General features: G+C 34.3%; 1 protein-coding gene across 2 annotated transcripts in view; it reads right to left on the bottom strand.

The window, feature by feature from the left end:
• LOC136033556 (zinc finger protein 37-like) overlaps positions 1–21,927 on the bottom strand; it is a 43,489-nt gene that overhangs the window by 8,377 nt on the left and 13,185 nt on the right. For both annotated transcript variants that reach the window (XM_065714307.1, XM_065714308.1), the window contains exon 2: positions 1,481–2,738. In XM_065714307.1, coding sequence (XP_065570379.1) covers positions 1,481–2,730 — 1,250 coding nt within the window. In that variant the 5' untranslated portion in view covers positions 2,731–2,738. The remainder of the gene's footprint in view (positions 1–1,480; positions 2,739–21,927) is intronic.

The raw sequence follows: 21,927 nt of genomic DNA, 5'->3' as shown, positions 1-21,927 counted from the left end.
TTTATTAGTAATAAATATACGTAACTTACGAATTAACTTACCTAACGAAATTCTATATTTGTGTATTTTATTACACATATAAGGTGTTTCTCCCCCTCGTCAACACCTCGCTCTTTACACTAAAGCTTCAACTTGATCCCAATTCTTTAAGAATGAACCCTGAATCACAATGGCCGTAGAATAAATAGTTAAAATTACTAAAAATATTTTAGCGTAAAGAGTGAGGTACTGTGGAGGAGATGAACCCCCTTATATAAGTAATAATTTCTGTTCGTTTTAGGTTCTAGTGCTGCTCCTTACTTTCACCTGAAAAAACTTTTTTTAATTTATTTTCTCATTGTTTTTTTTTAATAATGCTAGAAAATCCTGCTGTCCCTTCCTTCCCTCATGATAAACTCCTCCACGGAACGATCCTCCCACGTAACACCCCTCCCCCAAACCCCCTTCAACGTAAAAAAGTCCCCCTGAAGACCTCTGTACACGTCCCAATAACCGTTACTATATGTAAACAATGGTCAAAGTTTGTAACTTGCAGTCCCTCCCCCGGGAACTGTGGGGGAGTAAGTCGTCCCCAAAGACATAATTATTAAGTTTTTTGACTATGATGAACAAAATAGCTATCTCAAAATTTTGATCTAGCGGCTTTGGAAAAAATGAGCGTGGGAGGGGGCCTAGGTGCCCTCCAATTTTTTTGTCACTTTAAAACTTTGGGCACTAGAACTTTTAATTTCTGTTAGAATGAGCCCTTTTGCGACATTATAGGACAACTGGGTCAATAAGATCACCCCTAAGGAAAAGAAGAAGAAAAAAAAAAAAAAAAAAACAAACAAATAAACACGCATCCGTGCATCCAAAATATGGTAAATTTTCTCAGGCTCGTAACTCTTGATGGGTAAAACTAAACTTGATTAAACTTAAATATTTAGAGTCAGCGTAAAAATGCAATTCTTTTGATGTAACTATTGGTATCAAAATTTCATTTTTTAGAGTTTTCGGTTACTATTGAGCCGGGGTTACTATTGAGCCGGTACTACAGTTCGTTACCACGAACTGTTTGATATGGCTCATTTTTGTATTTCACGGTCATTTTCACTTGATTTGGAAAAATTGGCTACAAATTTGCCCCCCCCAGGATTTCGCCAAAAACACGCCACTAATTTTAGTTTCGATCATTACAATTTACTTTCATTTGAAATTTTTTTTTGTCTAATGTTTAAGATAGAGCCTTCACAAAACTGGGATTTTTTTGCATAATTTCAATATATAAGTATCTTATATTCTTGTTTTACATTTCAGTAAGAGTTTTTCACGACCATCTTGGACTTGGATGCCACATTTTTGCTATTACGCTATGAGAAAAACACTCTCATTCAAAATACAAGTATAAATGTTTTATAGAAATGAGGCCTAATTTATAAATGAAACAAGAAACGAAAATTAAAAAGCACGATTGCAAAAAAAGAAAGTAAAAGTTGTTTACCGGTAAGGCTTTTCTCCAGTATGAGTTCTTTGATGGGTACTTAAGTGATCCGATCGAGAGAACACTTGTCCACATGTCTTACACGTATATGGTTTCAAGCCTGTATGCAACCTCATATGCCTTGTCAGCATGTCACTTCTCGCAAAAGTTCTTTGACATATTTCACAAGAGTACGCTTTTGAAGTATTTGCTGTATCAAATGTTCGTGGCTTACTTTTGTGTCTTGATGCAATATGCTTTGCTAGTCTGTCTTGAAGATTAAACATCTGTCCGCAAGACTGACAAACAAAACATGGTTCTTCTCTTGTTTCGTCAGGTACATGTAGGTGTGGGGAGGGTGCACGTAAGGTGGATAAAGAGGGACTTAAAGGTGAGGATAATCGCCCGAAATAAAATGCGTTCAAACTACTTGGCGAAGGAGAGTTTGTTAATGGACTGATCCCTGGACTTAGTCCGTGACTTGTCCCTGTAAGTGGACTTTCTGAGCTACTGCTAGATGCTGTTGATCCTGTGCTACGTCTTACTCGTAGATCAAGAGGAGAATCCTGACATCCTGGGGAGGACTGATCAGATTCAACGCTTCCCACATGTGAGACTAAGGGTTTTGGTCTTTGCCTTCTTCTTTCTTTGAATCTACACCTAGATTGGCTCTGATAGGGTAAATCAATCCATAAACTTAAATCTGAATCAGATAAAGCTCGTCGGCGACTGAGATCAGCAGCAAACTGTGATTGAAGCAAAGAGTCCAAATTGCACTGTGATGGGCTAATTGATAAGTCAGCTAGTTTTTGCTGGCATTTTGGGCAGTTACAATTTGATGGCAAAACAAGTCTGGGCAGTTTTATATCATCTTCCTCGTGAATTCTGAACGGACTAAACGTAATATACGGCGAGTCTGCCGTGCCAAAAGAGCTTATTGGAGATTTCTCTAAAGGAACAGAAGGACTAAAAACGTTATCATCATCACCATAATCACCTTTGACGGATAGAGTTTCTTCACTAATTGCACTACTAAGAAGTCTTTCTTTATCTGTGCTATCAAAACGAAATACTTGACCAACAACCTTAGGAGACAGAGATGCCTCTTGTTTCTTTATGTGGACATCCACTTCTTGATTAAGATCCTCTTCAGAATTCTCTCTGCTTAAGCTAGCCTGATGTGCAATCCTATCCAAAAGCTTATCTAGACGCTTTCTTTTCTTCCATTGACTCTGATCATCTGAAAGCGCTGATTCAGTTTCTTCTGTCATTGTTGGTACTGGAATACAAGATTAAATATTATATCTGAAGAGAGTCTAGGCAAAAGAAAATTCAGTAGTCTATAGCAGGGGGGGGGGACAGAAATCTCAAAAGTTTGGAACATTTTGAAGATATATTCTCGTTTGAGGCAGAAAGAAGGACAATAGGGTAGCTTTTAGGAGAGACTCTCATTGTCTTTCATAGGAAAATTTAAAATGATCTCTCAGACAGCATGATACATATTTAAAATATAGACGCCAAGCGAAGCTGTTTTGTCCAAAAATGTTTTTTTGGTAAGACAGTTCTATATTGACAGTTATAGGTATTCAAATTTTAAAGCAAAAGATAAAGCATTAAAATTGGTTGAAGGCAAACTTGAAAAGCTAAAAAACTGGACAAGGATGGGTGAAATAAACAAAATATTTGGAAGACAAAACTCTATGTGGTCAAAAGCCCCCTCCATAAAAGTTTCAAATTTAGAGGGGGGTTGTGTGTGCAAATCTTTGTTTTAGGAAGCGGTTAAAGAAATGCTGATACGTGCAGATATTCAGGGTTTTCCAAATATTTTGCCTGTATTCCTCAGTCAACTAAAATTGTACCACAAGAGATTAATTTGTACCATCTGAACTGGAGGTTAAAAATATGCCGTAACAAGAAGAGCATTTTCCATAAACTAAAACTTAAATAGATATGCGAGTCAAAAAGAAGCCAATAAACCAAAATCTAATGAAGAATTTGTATTTTAACAAACAAATTTCAAAATAACGTAATGTACCAGATCCTCTAATTTATACCCAAAACGGTGGAATTGTACCCTGTTGGCAACACTGAGGGTACTAGCGAAGCAAGACAAAATTTACGCTACAAGATGGGAGACTTTGATAAACATTCTTATCAGAATATCTTTAAAGCTTTTAAGAGCCGTTTTTGGAACCTGTTCAGTTAAATATCTGAATAAAACCGTTATTTGATTACAGCAATTCACCATTTAAAGACAAATCCTTCAAAACTCAAGTCTCAAATTTCTGGTTTCTGTTGTATTTTATTTTATTTGCATTTACATTAGGGTAGGTGGGGCTAAGACATACAGAACCAGTGGCGTCATTTAAGGGAGTAGCCTACCCCCTATAGTTCTCTCCCTTCCCTCCCCATTAGATTTTAAAAAATATCCTTTTAAGGTATTTTCATTGAAACATGTATTTTTGGGCATTTTCAGTGGAAAAAGTGAAGAAAACGACAACCCTAGATGTTGAAAAACCATTTTTCCCCTCACGAAAATTTTCATTGATTTCATGAACGCCATTGATTCTATGAGTAATCACCTTTACACATGCTTGCGACAAATAAAATATTGGTACTTGTATATTATAGCCATCCCACTCAAGAAGTGAAGTTAGGTTAATCCTAATGACAGGTAACAGGTTATGATGAAAATATAAGACTTTAGTAAATAAATTATGGAAATTACAACAGAGAATTATGGACATCAGGCCGCCGAGAAAAAATTAAATTAAGTACCTAACCTAAATACCAACTCTACATACGACATACGACAACCAAAGATGTTAAAACCCCATTTTACCCCTCCCCCAAATTTTCTTGAATTTACGCTACTGGGTTGAAGCTCGTATAGTTTTTGCTTTGTGGGCCCTATTTCATTCTTAAATAGTATGTGCATCTGTCCTTCTTCTTCAGTGTTCATCACAGCCTATATAGATCGTTAGATCACAGCCTATCGTCGCGACATTAATTGGCGCTGCGTCAAAACCAGACACTCGTAGTTGGAAAATGGATTCCACAGCCTATATAGACACATTATATATAACAACATTACGCATCCATATAACATTATATGATACGATAACGCACACATATGAGAACATTATATGATAACATTACGCACCCACGTTGGTCACAAGAGAAATTTCTATTGTCACTCCCGGAATAGAGCCAAGATTTTCCCGCGCTGATTGGCTGTGGGAGCGCTGGAGGTTAAGGCCTAGTCTAAAGATGTATGCTGAAATTCTTCTATGGGCAAGATACGTCTCCGCGCAACTGGTGTCTATATAGGCTGTGGTGTTCACTGAGCCTTTGCTGGGACAAATGTCATGTGACTATTCATAAAGTTTGTTTACGAATAAAAATAATCTTATCTTGAAAGAAACCTAAAAAGTTCAAAATGTATTTTTAGACCACACTAGCTAGAGAGCCTAATGAGGAACATAAAGGAAGTGAAAACATGCTACAGATCAAACCATATTGGGAAACTCTATAAGAACCAAATCTTTGGCAATGGAAAGATAGGAATTAAAAAACAACTAGCGTCACTTACAGTGTAGCGCCTGGTGACTTCATAGAAGAAGCAATAAATTTCAGATAAAATTGATCATTTGCTGTGCTTAATTTACATTTCAATAGAAATAAAGCTAAATTTCCCCGTAAGCGATAATTCCTTGCCATTTTTTCATTTTGAGGTACTATTAAAAGTCAAAATGCAGCCTATACAAAGTAAGTCTAGATTAAATGGAAAAAATCTTGGAAGCTTAAGTAGGCTAGCTGACTAGAATTAGATAGGCCTACAGGGGATAGAATTCTGTCAAACACCTCTCTGAATTTTGGAGTAACTGAAAAGACAAATATTCAGCAGTTTTGGGTCAAGCAAAGTCGTCATACGCTAGATGGCGTCTGCGATTTTTCTTTTCGAAATTAATGCCAGTTTCCAAACGTGTAAGTTTTTAATACTTATAGCAACAAACCTCAAATTTTGCCATTTTAAGCCATCTTAAATGTACATTTTTCTTTGTGGGTAAAATTAGAGAAGGGTTCCGAGATGCCCCCCAAAAATCCAAATTTTTCCGAATTTCTGGGCATTTCCAATTCAAATGATGAAATAAAACTTTTTTTTTATTATCATTGATCCTCCCCAAACGATAAAATTCTTCGCAAATGCCTGGGTAGACCTGATATAAAGTAGAGCAACAGAACACCAATATGCCACACGGGAAATATAATGGTAATTCAAGGAAACATCCTGCCAAGAGGAAATCTAAAACTTCTCGGCCTTTTCAATATAATTGTAGCCACGTTCGAGTCTAAGAATTCAATGTTTTCTGGGGAAGGGCAATGAAATAACCTTACAGCCCATGGGAAATAACTAAAATTCAAGAAAATATGCCCCCAAGAGGAAATCTAAAACATCACGGGCTTTTCAATATAATTTTACCCACGTTCGAGGCTAAAAAACAAGGTTTTTGAGGAAAGGGCAATGAAATACACTTATAGTCCATCATGGACGCCGGCAGAGGGGGGCAGGGGGGATGCAAACTCCCGGAAATTTGGGACTATAAAGTAATTATAAGGAAATCAAAGGAAAGAGAGCAGAATAGAGGAAAGCCACGGAAAAATGTGTGTTGCCCCATTGTTGGCTGCCTGCGAATAGATTTTGACCTTTAATAAGGAAAATATAAGTTATAATTTGTGACTGAGCGACCCTTTTCTAGTTTTCCACAGACATTTTTTTTGTATGATTTGGTTGGAAGAACGAAAGAAAAAAAAATCAAATTCTTCATAGTAATGAATGGTAACTAAATAACGATCCTTGTCAATAACGGAAGTATAAGAGCCTAACTATTGATAACATTAAATCAAAGAATCAGCTTTTCATGGTGATCCTAAACATTTATTTGTTTATTAGTAATTAGTGCAGTTATAAGTATACAAGAAAGCTCGTGTAAATATAAATAAACACAAGGAAAACAACTTAATAAGAAGCAATTTCGGTAAAAAATATGCCATCAACTTTTGCTTGCATTGCAAGAGTACCCTTCAGCTGATATATGAAGTCATTATAATCAGAAATGTTTTTCCTGAACGGAACGCTGGGAATTTTTGTATTTACTCCCTGAATGGATACATTTTTTTGGGTTTTATTGCCATTTTTCTCCAGGAGTGATTGTATTTATCTAGTTGTCATTTTTAAAATGATTTATTTTTTTTTACAGTTATGAAGTATAAAGGTGTCAAACATATTGTTTTTTTTAATTCAAAATTAAATTTAAAATATTGAATTAAAATTTTTTATTTGATTTTCTTAATCTTAGTGTTAATATTTTACTTTGAGCAAACTAATTTGATAATACGTTACTTTTTACAAACTCTGAGTCTAAAAGCATTAAATATTTTAGTGTTTGATAACCAAGTTCAAAACTGTTGATATTGTTAAAAAATGTCCGTCCAACGCTTGGGCATTGCTCAACAGAACTGAATGCAGGGAGTTTATATCTTAGTTTTTGCAAGTAGGCTAAAATTTGTGTATTTCTTGTAATTACTTACTTTTTTTCATTTTTTTATACTTTTACTTGAATTGAAATACTTTTTCCATTGCCTTTAGAAAAATGTTTGTCTCTAAGCTTCATTAAATAAAAAAGAACAAGTTTTTTCAACTGAAAATAAGGAGTAACATTAAAATTTGAAACGAAGGGAAATTATTACGTATATGAGGGAGGTTGTCCCCTCCTCAACACCCCGCTCTTCACACTACAGTTTTGGCACTTAAAAAAAAACTTACTTATTGTTCTAATTAAACGGCCAATGTGTTTCAGGAGTCATTTTTAAAGAATTGGAACAAAATTTAAACTTTAGCATAAAGAGCGAAGTGTTGAGGAGGGAGCAAACCCCTTCATACACGTAAAATTTCTGTTTTGTTTTAATTAATGTTGCTCCTTAGTTTCAGTTGAAACAACTTGTTTTCTTTTTAGATTTCTGATCGTTTTTAAAGTAACATCAGGATATTTAGCTTGACCTCCACGGACAGATCCCCCTCTGTATAGAAATATCCTCGGGAAAATTCAATCCTGGGCAAAAATTCACCCCAGACAATTACCTTTAACATCTCCAGGCGTAAAATTGCATCGATAAAGAGAAAGCAAGACATAAAAAGAAATTTCGTTAAGGAATTCTGGCAAGTTCACACAGAGTAAAATTTCCCTGAAAAGTTCAACCCCTGGAAACTTCCCACTCCATAGGAAATTCTCCCCACGCAAAATACTCCCACCAGAAAATTTGTCCTCCCCTCTCCACACGAAAAATCTATGCAAACTTCCCAATAACAAATACTATACGTAGAAAATGGTTATAAAACCTTTTCCCATGGGCTGTAAAGGGTCATTTTATCTCCAAATACATAGTTATAGGACCTTTCAACTATGCTGAATAAGATAGATATCTCAAAGTTTTAATCGGACGATTTTGGAAAAATGGCGTGGGAGGGGGCCTAGTTGCCCTCCAATTTTATGGGTCACATAAAAAATTTTTGGGTCACACTAGAAACTTCCACTTCGTTAGATGAGCCATCTTCTGACGTTCTAGACCCACTGGCTCAATATGGTCATCCCTGGGAAAAGAAAGAAATAAAAGAAATAAACACACATTCGGGATCTTTCTTGTAGCAAAAACAACAAAATTCCACATTTTTTCAGATATGAGCTTGAAGCCTCTACAGTAGGATTCTTTGATACGCTGAATCTGATGGCGTGATTTTCATTAAAAGTCTATGACTTCTAGAGGGCCTTTCCCCCTTTTTTCGAAAATCAGACATTGATCTTTGACTTTCGGTTTGATACCTCTGGGAAAAACAAAACAAATAAACATGCATCGACGACGTTTCTTCTGAAAAGAAAAATGCAAAATTCGGCATTTTGAAGATTGGAGCTTGAAACTTCTACAGTAGGATTCTCTGGTATGATATATTTAATAAAAGGGTTTTCGATAAGATCGCTTGCTTTTTTGGTGGTGTTCCCCTTTTTCTAAAAATTAAGCAAATTTTCTCAGACATTTGGTTTTGGGTGGGTAACAATAAAATGAAAGAATTTATATATTTGGAATCAGCATGAAAAGCCAATACTACTGGTGTAGCAGTTTTCATGAAAATTTCATTTTTATTTTGGTGAATATTGGCCCAAATCACTTTTTACTTCCCTAGTTTTTCACTAGTTTTTTTCACCTATCACTAGTTTTTTCATCAAAAACTATTTGATAAGATTTTCTTGTGTCGGAATCTTTTTTGATGACAGTTGGATAGTTAAGTTTAAATTTTGTTTTTCTTTCGATATTCTATTTTTTTTAATGTCTGAATAAGGTATTTAAGCTCGAGGGGAGAATTGTCCTGTTATGAAGGAGGTATATTTTACATGGCCGTTATAAAATCAAAGCGTGGTAACGCAAGTCTATATCTGTTATAATTTACCAAAGCAAAAAAATCTCTCTGTAATTTTGGTTTAGACATATCAAATTTGGTTATAACATATAAATTTGTTTCAAACATACATAATTGATAAAATACATTGAACCTTTTGCCAGGAATCCCTGTCTTTCAACATTTACTATATTTTGTTTCATTTTGCATGTAATTTAATTACTCTTTTTATTTGAGAGTTTTTTCCTAAAAGTTTCTAAAAATAAACGTATTACTACGAAAAATTTCCTGAAATATATTCTCTGTCACCCAGCCACCACTGCTATTTTGGCGTCTCCCCCCCCGAAAAATTTTCTTCCGGTGCCCTTGTAGCCCACGAGAAATAACTGCAATCCAAGAAAACATCCTGCCAACAGGAAATCTGTTGGCAGGAATTGTACAGGAATTGTACCCATGATCGAGTCTAAAAATATAAGGATTTTTCTGCAATCCAAGAAAATATCCTGCCATAGGGAAATCTAAATCAACTTAGGATTTTAATTTCGATTTACCTATAGTTCAAAAGTACTCAGTAGAAACAGGGTTGCCACCTGGTGACAAAAATCACAAAATTTGAGTGATTTTCTGGTTGATTTAGTGATTTTCTTCAATAGCCTAGTTATTTATGAGCAAATTTAGTGATTCTTTGTATAGGTAATTAAAAAAAATAAAAAATCACTAGGGGTGGCAACCCTGTGTAGGAAACTCCGCTTTGCTGCCTTCAATAAAAAAAAAAAGTTGAAGAAACGAACAGTAGCTTTTTCTTTTCAGCAAACATTACCAGAAACAAGGTGGCACGTTTCATAAAATAACAACCTCGTTTGAAAATGATAATTAAATAATAAAAAAATTTCTAACTGAAAGTAAGGAGCGACATTAAAACTTAAAACGAACAGAAATTACTCCGTGTAGGAAAGGGGCTGATCCTCCCTCAACGTCCCGCTCTTTACGCTAAAGTTTTACCCTTTCTCTCAATTCTACTTTATTAAACAGTAAATAACTTTAGCGTAAAGAGCGGGACGTTGAGGGAGGAACAGCCTCTTTTATACACGGAGTAATTTCTGTTCGTTTTAAGTTTTAATGTCGCTCCTTACTTTCAGTTAAAAAACTTGTTTTTTTTTTGTTTAATTTCTGAACGTTTTTGAATTAATGCATGTTTTTATTTTGACTATCCGCAAATGAATAATTAAAACAAAATTTCCGTATTATTTCTTTTTTTTTGCTAAATGGCTTTCTCTTAGTTTTGATCAGATGATTTTGAGAAAAAGGGTGGGAGAGAAGGCCTAGTTGCCCACCAATTTTTCGGTTACTTAAAAAGGCAACTAGAATTTTTAATTTTTAACGAACGTAAACATAAGTTAAAAATTAACTTACGTAACGAACTTCTATATTTGTATATTTTTATTATGTATATGAAGGGGTTTGCCCCCTCGTTAATACCTCACTCTTTACACAAAAGCTTTAATTTTGTCTCAATTCCTTAAGATTGACCCCTGAATCACAAAGGCTGTAGAATAAACAGTTGAAATTACTAAAAATACTTTAGCGTAAAGAGCGAGCTATTTAGGAAGAGATGGACCCTCCATATGCGTAATAATCTCTGTTCGTTTTAAGTTTTAATGCTGGTCCTTACTTTCAATTGAAAAAACTTTTTCATATTTATTTTTCATTGTTTTTAAAAGAATAATGCTAGAAAATCCTGCGCCCCCTTCATGGAATTTCTCTTCTCCCATAAAAAATTCCTCCTAGGGAAAATCCTCCCACGTAGCACCCTCCCCTCAACCCCCCCCAGCCAAAAATCATCCTGAAAAGGTATGTACACTTCCAAATAATCATTACTGTATGTAAACACTGGTCGAAGTTTGTAACTTGCAGCCCCTCCCCCAGGGACTGTGGGTGAGTAAGTCATCCCCAAAGACATAGTTATTATGTTTTTCGACTATGCTGAACAAAATGGCTATCTCAAAATTTGATCCGTTGACTTTGGGAAAAATGAGCGTGGGAGGGGGGGCTAGGTGCTCTTCAATTTTTTGGTCACTTAAAAAGGGCACTACAACTTCTAATTTCCGTTAGAATGAGCCCTCTCGCGACATTCTAGGACCACTTGTTCGATACGATCACCCCTGGGGAAAAAAAATAACAAAACAAACAAACAAAATAGACACGCACCCGTGATCGGTCTTCTGGCAAAAAATACTAAGTTCCACATTTTTTAGATAAGAGCTTGAAACTTCTACAGTAGGGTTCTCTGATACGCTGAATGCGTTGGTGTGATTTTCGTTAAGATCGTATGACTTTTAGGGGGTGTTTCCCTCTATTTACTAAAATGAGGGAAACTGTAAAAAGTAAGACTAAATTTGATGAAACTTATATATTTAAAACCATCATAAAAATCCAATTCTTTTGATATATCTATTGGTATCAAAATTCCATTTTTTAGAGTTTTGTTTGCTATTGAGCCGGGTCGCTTTCTTACTACAGTTCGTTACCACGAACTGTTTGAAAACTCGTGGTTTCACAAAGAAACCAAAGTTTTTTCTTATCAAGACCTGAGCGAGGGATCAAAGACCAAATGAAAACCCCCTCTTATATTTTGCGTCTATGCTGGTCTCATGTCTTTAAGAGAGTTTATTTGAAGCGTTCATTTGAAAGAAATGTCGTTCACCTCTCCCGGTAACTTTTTGTTATAAGTTACTTCAAAGAAGAAAATTCAAGTGACATTTTAGGCTGTGTAAGATTCAAAATCCTTTCATAACCCTCATTTCAACATATTGCAACAAGTCCATCTTTATACTGAAGCTTCTGTTTTAAATTAACATCATTTTTGGCTCTTACCCTTGGGGCTCCACATATCTTTTCGCCCTTTGATACACATTTTTGGCCTGCTCTAATTAAAATGAGATTCTTGATATTTTGATCTGATGCAATCTGGGGGCATAAAGAGCATTGAAATAGTTGTTGATTGCAATCTGATTGGTTTTAGTCCTTAAATAAACTTAAGATCTTTTAAGCCCTCTCCCAGTTTTCTACGAACATCTATAGCTTTTTCACCATGAAAAAGTTTGAATATGCTTTTGAGAGCAAAAAAAAAATGTATGACATTTTGTATTAGACCTTATTTCTTTTAATTTAAAAGACAAGAAGGTTAATAGCCTTATGGGAAGTTGTTCCTGGAACCCATATCCTGTGATGAGCGACCTGAGATATTAAAACTGAACAAATTAAGCTAAAGACTCCCAGTGATATACAGAGAATTTACTTATTAAAAATCTCGTTATTTTTTTCTTAAACTAAATTTATGTTTCAAACCAAAAAAACAATAAGGTGTCAAAAACACGGAGTTATTGTCTCTCCAGAAATTACATTGCCTTGTTTATCTAGATGTGTCGCCCGGCGTTAATTAACTCTAAGCATTAGCTAATCAAATTTGAACGGGGGGGGGGTTAATTGCCAATTCATAGTTAAATAAGAGTTAGCCTATCTTGATTTTAGTGCAAAAATACGTCAAAGAAACACTTCTAAGCACAAAAGTAAAAAACATCAATCTCAAATCAAACAGTTTGTGGTAAGGAACTGTAAGTAAAGAGCGACCCGGCTCAAGAGTAACCGAAACTCTAAAAAAAGGAATTTTGATACCAATAGATACACCAAAAGAATCTTATTTTTATGCTGATTTCAAATATATGTTTCACCAAGTTTAGTTATACTCATCAAAAGTTATGAGCCTGAGAAAATTTGCCTTATTTTAGAAAAAAAAGGGAAAACACTCTCCATAAGCCATAAAATCTGAAAGAAAATCACACCGTCGGGTTGGAACAAAATTTGAATTTTAGCGTAAAGAGTGAAGTATTAACGAGGGGGCGAATCTCCTAATATACGTAGTAATTTCTGTTTGTTTTAAATGTTGTTGCTATTTACTTGTTGCTTGTTTGTTGCTATTTACTTTCAGTTGAAAACAACTTGCATTTTTATTTAATTAAAGTTCCAAAGCCGAACTGGCCTACCATGACAAGGCAAAGAGAGACAAATTTTCACTTTCTTTTATAAATAAAGCGAGTTTTATAAATAAAGCATCGTCATCGAATAAAATGTATATTGTACTATATTATACAATACTAGCTGTTGGGGTGGCGCTTCGCCCCCCCAAGCCCCCCCCGCGCGTAAGTCGTTACGTGCCATATTAGTTACGCGCCATTGTAGTTGTGTCCCTATGTCCCACCTGTGAATATAGATAGATATATATATATATATATATATATATATATATATATATATATATATATATATATATATATATATATATATATATATATATATGTTTTTAACTACGTAAAACTTGCGAATATACAACATTCTTTGCTGTCCCATTGTCTGTGCATATAAATAGATTGTCAGGTTTACCGACTCTTGAACATGCAACATATAATGGTCAATGGGAAAACAATCCGTATTCAGATCTATACCTTATGATTCTAATGATTGCCCTTGAGCTTTGCTGATGGTGATTGCTAATCGACCATTCCCTGAGTCGCCATCGTCATTTATATATCCCCCTGTGCACCCCGGCGTCCCCCTTTGTAGTTATGTCCCTGTGTCCCGGTCGTCATTTATATTCCCTGTATCCCGGTCGTCATTTGTGTCCCGGTGTCCCAGTCTCTGATTTCTCTTTGAGTGTCCCGGGCGTCATTTATATTCCTTGTGTCCCGGTGTCCCGGTCGTCATTTATATCCCCCTGTGCCCCCCGGCGTCCCCGTTGTAGTTGTGTCATTTATATTCCCTGTGTCCCGGTCGTCATCCCGGTATACATTCGTTTTTGAATTGGTATATGATGAAATAAATTTTTAATTTTTTCCCTTTTTTTCCTTTTAGTTTTTTTTTATTGGTTTTGACCTTTTTTTAGGTTTTTTAGGTTTTTTAGTTTTTTTCTTTTTTCTTTTTAGTTTTTTTTGAAGTTTTTATCTTTTTAGTTTTTCCATTTTTATTTATATTTTTTTTAGTTTTCTTTTTCTCCTTTATTTTTCAGTTTTTTTCCTTTTTTAGTTTTTTTTTCTTTTTAGTTCTTTTAGTTTTTACCTTTTTTAGTTTTTTTTAGTTTTTTAGATGAAAATTTTTTTAGTTTTATTCCTTTTTTTCTTTTCAGTTTTTTATTGGTTTTTACCTTTTTTTTTAGCTTTTTTAGTTTTTTTTTCGTTTTTTCTTTTTACTTTTTTTTTAGTTTTTATCTTTTTTATTTTTTATATACCCCCCTGTGCACCCCGGCGTCCCCTTTGTAGTTATGTCCCTGTGTCCCGGTCGTCATTTATATTCCCTGTGTCCCGGTCGTCATTTTGTGTCCCGGTGTCCCAGTCTCTGATTTCTCTTTGAGTGTCCCCGGGCGTCATTTATATTCCTTGTGTCCCCGGTGTCCCGGTCGTCATTTATATCCCCCTGTGCCCCCCGGCGTCCCCGTTGTAGTTGTGTCATTTATATTCCCTGTGTCCCGGTCGTCATCCCGGTATACATTCGTTTTTGAATTGGTATATGATGAAATAAATTTTTAATTTTTTCCCTTTTTTTCCTTTTAGTTTTGACCTTTTTTAGGTTTTTTAGTTTTTTTCTTTTTTCTTTTTAGTTTTTTTTTGAAGTTTTTATCTTTTTAGTTTTTTTATTTTTATTTATATTTTTTTAGTTTTCTTTTTCTCCTTTATTTTTCAGTTTTTTTCCTTTTTTTAGTTTTTTTTTCTTTTTAGTTCTTTTAGTTTTTACCTTTTTTAGTTTTTTTTAGTTTTTTAGATGAAATTTTTTTTAGTTTTATTCCTTTTTTTCTTTTCAGTTTTTTATTGGTTTTTACCTTTTTTTAGCTTTTTTAGTTTTTTTTTCGTTGTTTCTTTTTACTTTTTTTTTAGTTTTTATCTTTTTTATTTTTTTTTATTTTTATTCTTAATTTTTTTTTATTAGTTTTTATTTTTTTGTAGTTTTTGCCTTTTTTAGTTTTTTTCAGTTTTTTTTTAGTTTTTAGATTTTTACCTTTTTTAGCCTAACCAGGATTTGAACTTGTGACCTTCATTCTCCGTTCTGACACCCTCTCTCACCGAGTGACTACTCCAGCATGTTCATTTTGGTGTTTTAAATGGTATATTATTAACCAAATTAATGTGTTTTACAATATACTAAGCATCGTCATAACAAAAATGACGACAACTAATTTCATGACGTCAGTCACAGAAATTAAGTTCTGAAATTAAGTCATGAAATTAGTTGCCGTCATTTTTGCTTTGACGGTGACGTCATTCAAGTTATATAAGACATATGTTCACGTAGAAATCTATTAATGTTTAAGTTTACAATGACTGATGAAGATGCTCAAAGAGTCTATGCCAAAAAACTTGCTGCTGATAGAGAAAGTCAGAAAAGAAAGCGTGCCGAGGAACTATCAGCAGCAAGTTTTTTGGCATAGACTCTTTGAGCATCTTCATCAGTCATTGTAAACTTAAACATTAATAGATTTCTACGTGAACATATGTCTTATATAACTTGAATGACGTCACCGTCAAAGCAAAAATGACGACAACTAATTTCATGACGTCAGCCGACACAGAAACATGACGTCACCTGATCCACAGATCCACAGACAGACAACTTATTTTTTATATATATAGACTAGCTGTTGGGGTGGCGCTTCGCGCCACCCCAACAACTAGTTGGTGGGGCGCTTCGCGCCCCCCAAGCCCCCCCGCGCGCGTAAGTCATTACGCGCCATATTAGTTACGTACCATTGTAGTTGTGTCCCTGTGTCCCACCTGTGAATATAGATAGATTTATATATGTGTTTCAAACTACGTAAAAATTGCGAATATACAACATTCTTGGCTTTCCCACAACTGGGAGCTTTCCGTTTCCAATTGCCAGCAATTGATCTGAAAATGTTTGACCAGAGTCATCGTTACACAGACAGACAACTTAATTTTATATATATAGAAGATATATATATATATATATATATATATTTTCTTTTTAGTTTTTTTGTAGTTTTTACCTTTTTTAGTTTTTTCTTCTTTTGTATTTATGCTAAAGCCAAGGCTCAAACCTGGAGCCTCTCGGACCTAGAACCTGAAACATAACGCTTTACCAACTCAGCTACTTCGGCTTGAATACATTCGTTTTGAGCAGCTTCCTCGGGTGTTGCCATTGTAGGTTCTTCAGTCATTTTACAATTAGAAATTTCTCTTTCAACGGTCTTCTTACAATGAAAAATTTTTCTTTGAACGATATTCTTAAATACCTGTGTCCTGGTCGTCATTTATATTCCCTGTGTCCCCGGTCGTCATTTGTGCCCCGGTATCCCAGTCTGTAATTTCTCTTTGAGTGTCCCGGTCGTTATTTATATTCCCTCTGTCCCAGTCGTCATTTGTGTCCCGGTCTGTAATTTCTCTTTGAGTGTTTTTTCTTTTTAGTATTTTTTAGTTTTTTACATTTTTTCTTTTTTCAGTTTTCTTTTTCTTCTTGCCATTGTAGGTTCTTCAGTCATTTTACAATTAGACCACCAACTTAGACCACATGACGTCACCTGATCCACAGATCCACAGACAGACAACTTATTTTTATATATATAGATATATATATATATATATATATATATATAATATATATATATATAATATATATATATATATATATATATATATATATATATATATATGATATATATATATATATATATATATATATATATATATGTATTTATGTACATCTTCGTTCTATCTTTTAGTTTTCTTGTTATTTTTCCAATTTTTAAATTGCTATGTTTTAAATTGTTTTTGTTCTTAACGCTGAAATACATATTTTTTATTTATTTATTTTTTTTATTTTATTTTTTTTTACAGGTGAAATATTTTGTCGTGATTCTTTTCTTTTCTTTTCTTTCTGCTGGCCGTGGAATCGTTGTTTTTTTTTTAGATTTTTCTCTCTTTGTATTAACATCAATCTATCTTTTTGTCCTTGATGCCCAACACATAAGGATTATTCAGATGAACAATTTGGCGAGTCAAAAAAAGTATTTGACAGCACACAAGATAGCAAAAGAATTGCAATTTCGTGCCTCCATATTCAAGCCAAAAACTTGGAAATGCATCGCAGTATTGTCAATTTTTTCCCGAAAATGCTGTCACAGGAGCTGATAAATGGACAGGAATTGTCTGACAGGAACTTTTAGACAGTGCAAATAATAAAAAAAAATGTTCTAAATTATTTTAAAATTGTTGTGTTCCCCAATAGTTGAAATGGACATGGAACATGGGTTTTAGGGGTGGTGAGCCAAATCATGAAATAAATTGAATTTTTAGGCCAAACTTGATTCCAGTTATGGGAACGTCCTTGGGCGAAATATAAAGCAACATTTTCCCTTACCTATTGCCCCTCCCTCATTTTACAGGTATTTCAAAGGGTAAATAATTTCTCCAAAAATATAGATTCATTGTGCAATAGTTAAAAATCTAGTTAAGACGGGAAATTCAATAAGCCTGCATTTTTATTGGATCATCTTCATTCCATACTATTTTGAACATATTATACCACTTATATACTATATTTCCATAATACTTACTTCTATCCGACTTAGATTGATGACTGTAGTGCTGTATTATAAATACAACTATTATAATATATAATATATATAATACTATTATAATATATAATATACTTTTGGCAAATAGCTGTAAATATTTTTCAAATGTAATTTTTCTGCTTTTTTCCATTTATGTATTTTGTGCCTTTGTTCACTTTTGTGCTGTTTTGTATTTTTTTCTGTTTTTAGTTGTTAATTATATTTATTAAAGTACTAAGGACTTTAAAATGAAAACATTTTTTGCCCCCCCGGCCTGGACCCCTTTTGGGTCTATTCATGCCTGAAAACCGTGATTGCTTCAGGTCTTTTTGAAGCAGTTTATAGAAATTATGAGGTTTATAGAACAGTTTCTGATTTTCGTCAGTGTTGCCACATTGAAGCGTGAATATAAATAGGCAAAACTAATTAGTTAGATTTGACAATGCTCCCTTCCAATAATATTCAACCTTCAAAGGAAAGCCACACCTTCGGGTATTGGGGCTGTTGAGAAGGAAACATACCAAGTAAACAATTCTAATTTCATAATATGCAGAATAATTACAATTAACACATTTTGACTGCGACGCCACAATAATTTACCCCTAACCCTCCTCATAATGTACAAATACATTTCTCAAATTATATTTTTCCCATGTACTGTTCCGTTTCTTGATTTGAATAAATATCGCCTTTAAAATATCATACACCTTATTAAAGAGCGAACATTAGTCCATAGCAGGGCCGTACGCAGAATTTTGTTCGAGGGAGGGGGTATGTAGAAGGGGTGGGGTTATAAACGATCTTTAAAAAATGTACCAAAAATGCGTTTTTATGCATTATTATTGCATTTTTACGAGTCAGACAAACATTTCGGTGGGGAGGGGAGGGGGGTCAAAATTCCTAACCCCTCCCCTTTATACGGCCTTGGTCCATAGTAGTAAGCAAAAGTTTGTAATCTAAAGATCATAACCGCTGGTGGCACAATTTACTTCAACAGTAATCAGATTTTTGTTTTACTAATTGCATCATCTATTTTTATGTAATGTTTATGTAAGTGAATGTATATTATGTATATGTAGTGTATGTGATGTAATTATGGAGTGTTTGTGGTGTATGGAATGTTTCTTTGTATGTAAAATTAAATAAAAAAAATATTTTTTTTTAACTGCAAGTAAGGAGGGATATTAAAACTTAAAACGAACAAAAATTATTCCGTATATGAAAGGGGCTGTCCCCTCCTCAACGCCTCGCTCTTTACGCTAAAGTTTGACTCTTTCTCACAACTCTATTATTTAAAACAATAAAAAGTTTTGGCGTAAAGATCGAGGCGTTGAGGAAGGGACAGCCCCTTTCATATACGGAATAATTTCTGTTCGTTTTAAGTTTTAACGACGCTCCTTACTTGCAGTTAAAAAAAATGTTTTTTTATTTGATTACTGAACGTTTTTGAATTAATGCATGTTTTGATTTTGGCTCACTGCACATGAATAAATAAAACAAAATTTGCCTATTAATTTTTTTTGCTAAATGGCTTTCTCATAGTTTTGATTGGACGATATTGATAAAAAAAGGGGTGGGGGAGGAGGCCTAATTGCCCCCCTCCTAATTTTTGGTTACTTAAAAATGCAAATAGAATTTTTTGCGAACGTTTTTGTTAGTAATAAACGTCTATACCTTACGAATTAACTTTCGTAACGAACTTCTATATTTGTGTATTGTATTACGTATATGATTGGGCTCGCCCCCTCGTTCATACCTCACTCTTTACACTAAAGCTTGAATTTTGTCCCAAATCTTTAAGAATGACCCCTGAATCACAAAGGCCGTAGAATAAATAGTTGAAATTACTAAAAGTACTTTAGCGTAAAGAGCGAGGTATTTAGGAGCAGATAAACCCATCATATGTGTAATAATTGTTGTTCGTTTTAAGTTTTAATGCTGCTCCTTACTTTCAGTTGAAAAACTTTTTCATATTTATGTTTTCATCGTTTTTCTTTTATACTGCTGGAAAATCCTGCACCCCCTTCATGTAATTTATCTTCTCCTCCTCCAAGGAAATACCCTTCCACGTAGCTCCCTCCCCTCAACACCCCCAACCAAAAAAATCTCACTGAAAACATCTATACACTTCCCAATAACCATTACTGTATGTAAACACTGGTCAAAGTTTGTAATTTGTAGCCCCTTCCCTGTGGACTGTGGGGGATTAAGTCGTTCCCAAAGACATAGTTATTAGGTTTTCAAATAAGCTGAACAGAATGGCCATCTAAAAATTTTGATCTGGTGACTTTGGGGAAAAATGTGCGTAGGAGGGGGCCTAGGGCCTCTCCAAGTTTTTTGGTAACTTAAAAAGGGCACTAGAACTTCTAATTTCTGTTAGCATGAGCCCTCTCGCGACATTCTAGGATCACTGGGTCAATACTATCACCCCTGGGAAAAAAAACAAAAAAAAACAACAAATAAACATGCATCCGTGATCTGTCAACTTATACAGTAAGATTCTCTGATACGCTGAATCTGATGGTGTGATTTTCGTTAAGATTCTATGAATTTTAGGGGGTGTCTCTCCCTATTCCCTAAAATAAGTCAAATTTCTCAGTCTCGTAACTTTTGATGGGTTAGACTAAACTTGATGAAACTTATATATTTAAAATCAGCATTAAATGCGATTCTTTTGATGTAACTATTGGTATCAGAATTCCGTTTTTAGAGTTTCGGTTACTATTGAGCCGGGTCGCTCCTTACTACAGTTCGTTACCAAGAACTGTTTGATGTAATCGTTTATTTGTCGACTCTTTTTTGACATGTTTTTTAAAATGATTTTTTTACAATTTTACTTTTTTGTTGTTTTATATCCTCCGTTATTGTTTTTGTCAACTCAAAAGGTTTTCAGTTAATTCGTTCATTCATTTGTCCAATAATAAATTTCCTAAGAAAGAATAAAGTGAGAAAGAACACTATTTCAGAAATAATATCTACTGTTCAAATTCAGCCTGATAATAATTTCTAATTACGACTTTCTAGAGTATTGAAAAAGAGCCTGCAACCCCTTAAGCATAACGTCAAATCAAAATAAAAAAACGCTCCATTAAAATTTCCATCGTCAAAAACCCTAGACAGGAGGTCCCCTGTCTTGAAAAACAATGAAAACCCGATTTTCGCACGGGTGGCAGTGGTGCGTCCTGTTTTTTTGTCATTTGGCGATAAAAGGGTTTTTCTATTAAAGTGTTTTTAAGGTCCTTATTCAAAAAGCCCTCTTAGATCAAGACGACTTAGATACATACTATAACTTTATTGTATACGTAATGAAATTGTTGATTAAGATGAGCAACATCAGTACAAATATAAATTAATAGAATGCTTGCGTACCATGAGAAAGTAGAATAGGTAAATTGTAAAAGCCATAACACTTACTCTGGAAAAAAGATAATCCTCGCTTTTCTTTTGTTTTTCTTTTAAACAAGAAAACATGCCTATATGGCGTTTTTAAGCCCCTTTTCAAATTTAGCTTAAATTTTCATTTTTGAAGAAAACGTTACGAACTAATTGGGCCTAATTGCAGACTGTAAATCACCCGTATATTGCCACTGTCAAGTCTAAATTTCACATAAAAAATTACTACAGTTCTCAGATAATTCCCAAAAATCGTCTTCTAAGCTGGTTTCAAAGAGATGATTATTTTCAGATACAAAAGAGTTTTATTAGATTAACAAATTAGCGAAAAACCCGAAGTTTATAAACTTCTATTGGTAAATATCAGGGTCGCATCCAGGATTTTTTCGGGGGGATATTTCATACAAGGATTTTTCGGGCGGGGGTAGTTTTACACAAAAACTCAAAACACCTAAAAAATTCGTTTATACCCGTTTTTGTTGCGTCAAACAAACGAGTCAAACAAACATTTTTTTTGGGGGGAGGCAAACCCCCTAGCCCCCTTGATACAGCCTCGGTATACATCACCCTTTATAAAACCCTACTTACTCACTCACTACCATCCATATTTACCTTCTCCCTTTGAGAACAGCTTACAACACTATTTTTCGGCTACTAGGCAATTTTAGAAGTGTAGAAATGTCAGATCAGAAATTTAGAAGCGACGGTGACAATATGTTGCACAATGCAAGAAGCAATGACTTTTATTCGGGTTAAGCTTCAAATCCATTTTTATTATTTTCATCATTTTTTTTTTGTCTGTAATGTATGTAATATATGTTTATGGGCAGGAGTTTTACTTTAAGCTGAATTTACCAGCTAAATATTTGACATTGTGGATGCAGCTCAGGGCTAACTGCCTGCCAACTAGTGCAAGATTTATAAAATATTCTAAAGACAGATATTCCAATGAAGAGAGATACTTGCCCGCTTTGCAGAATTGAAGGGGCTTACTTAGTGCAT

Source organism: Artemia franciscana, chromosome 12 (genome assembly GCF_032884065.1).
Source record: "Artemia franciscana chromosome 12, ASM3288406v1, whole genome shotgun sequence".
Taxonomy (NCBI): domain Eukaryota; kingdom Metazoa; phylum Arthropoda; class Branchiopoda; order Anostraca; family Artemiidae; genus Artemia; species Artemia franciscana.
This window is presented reverse-complemented; position numbering and strand designations above follow the sequence as displayed.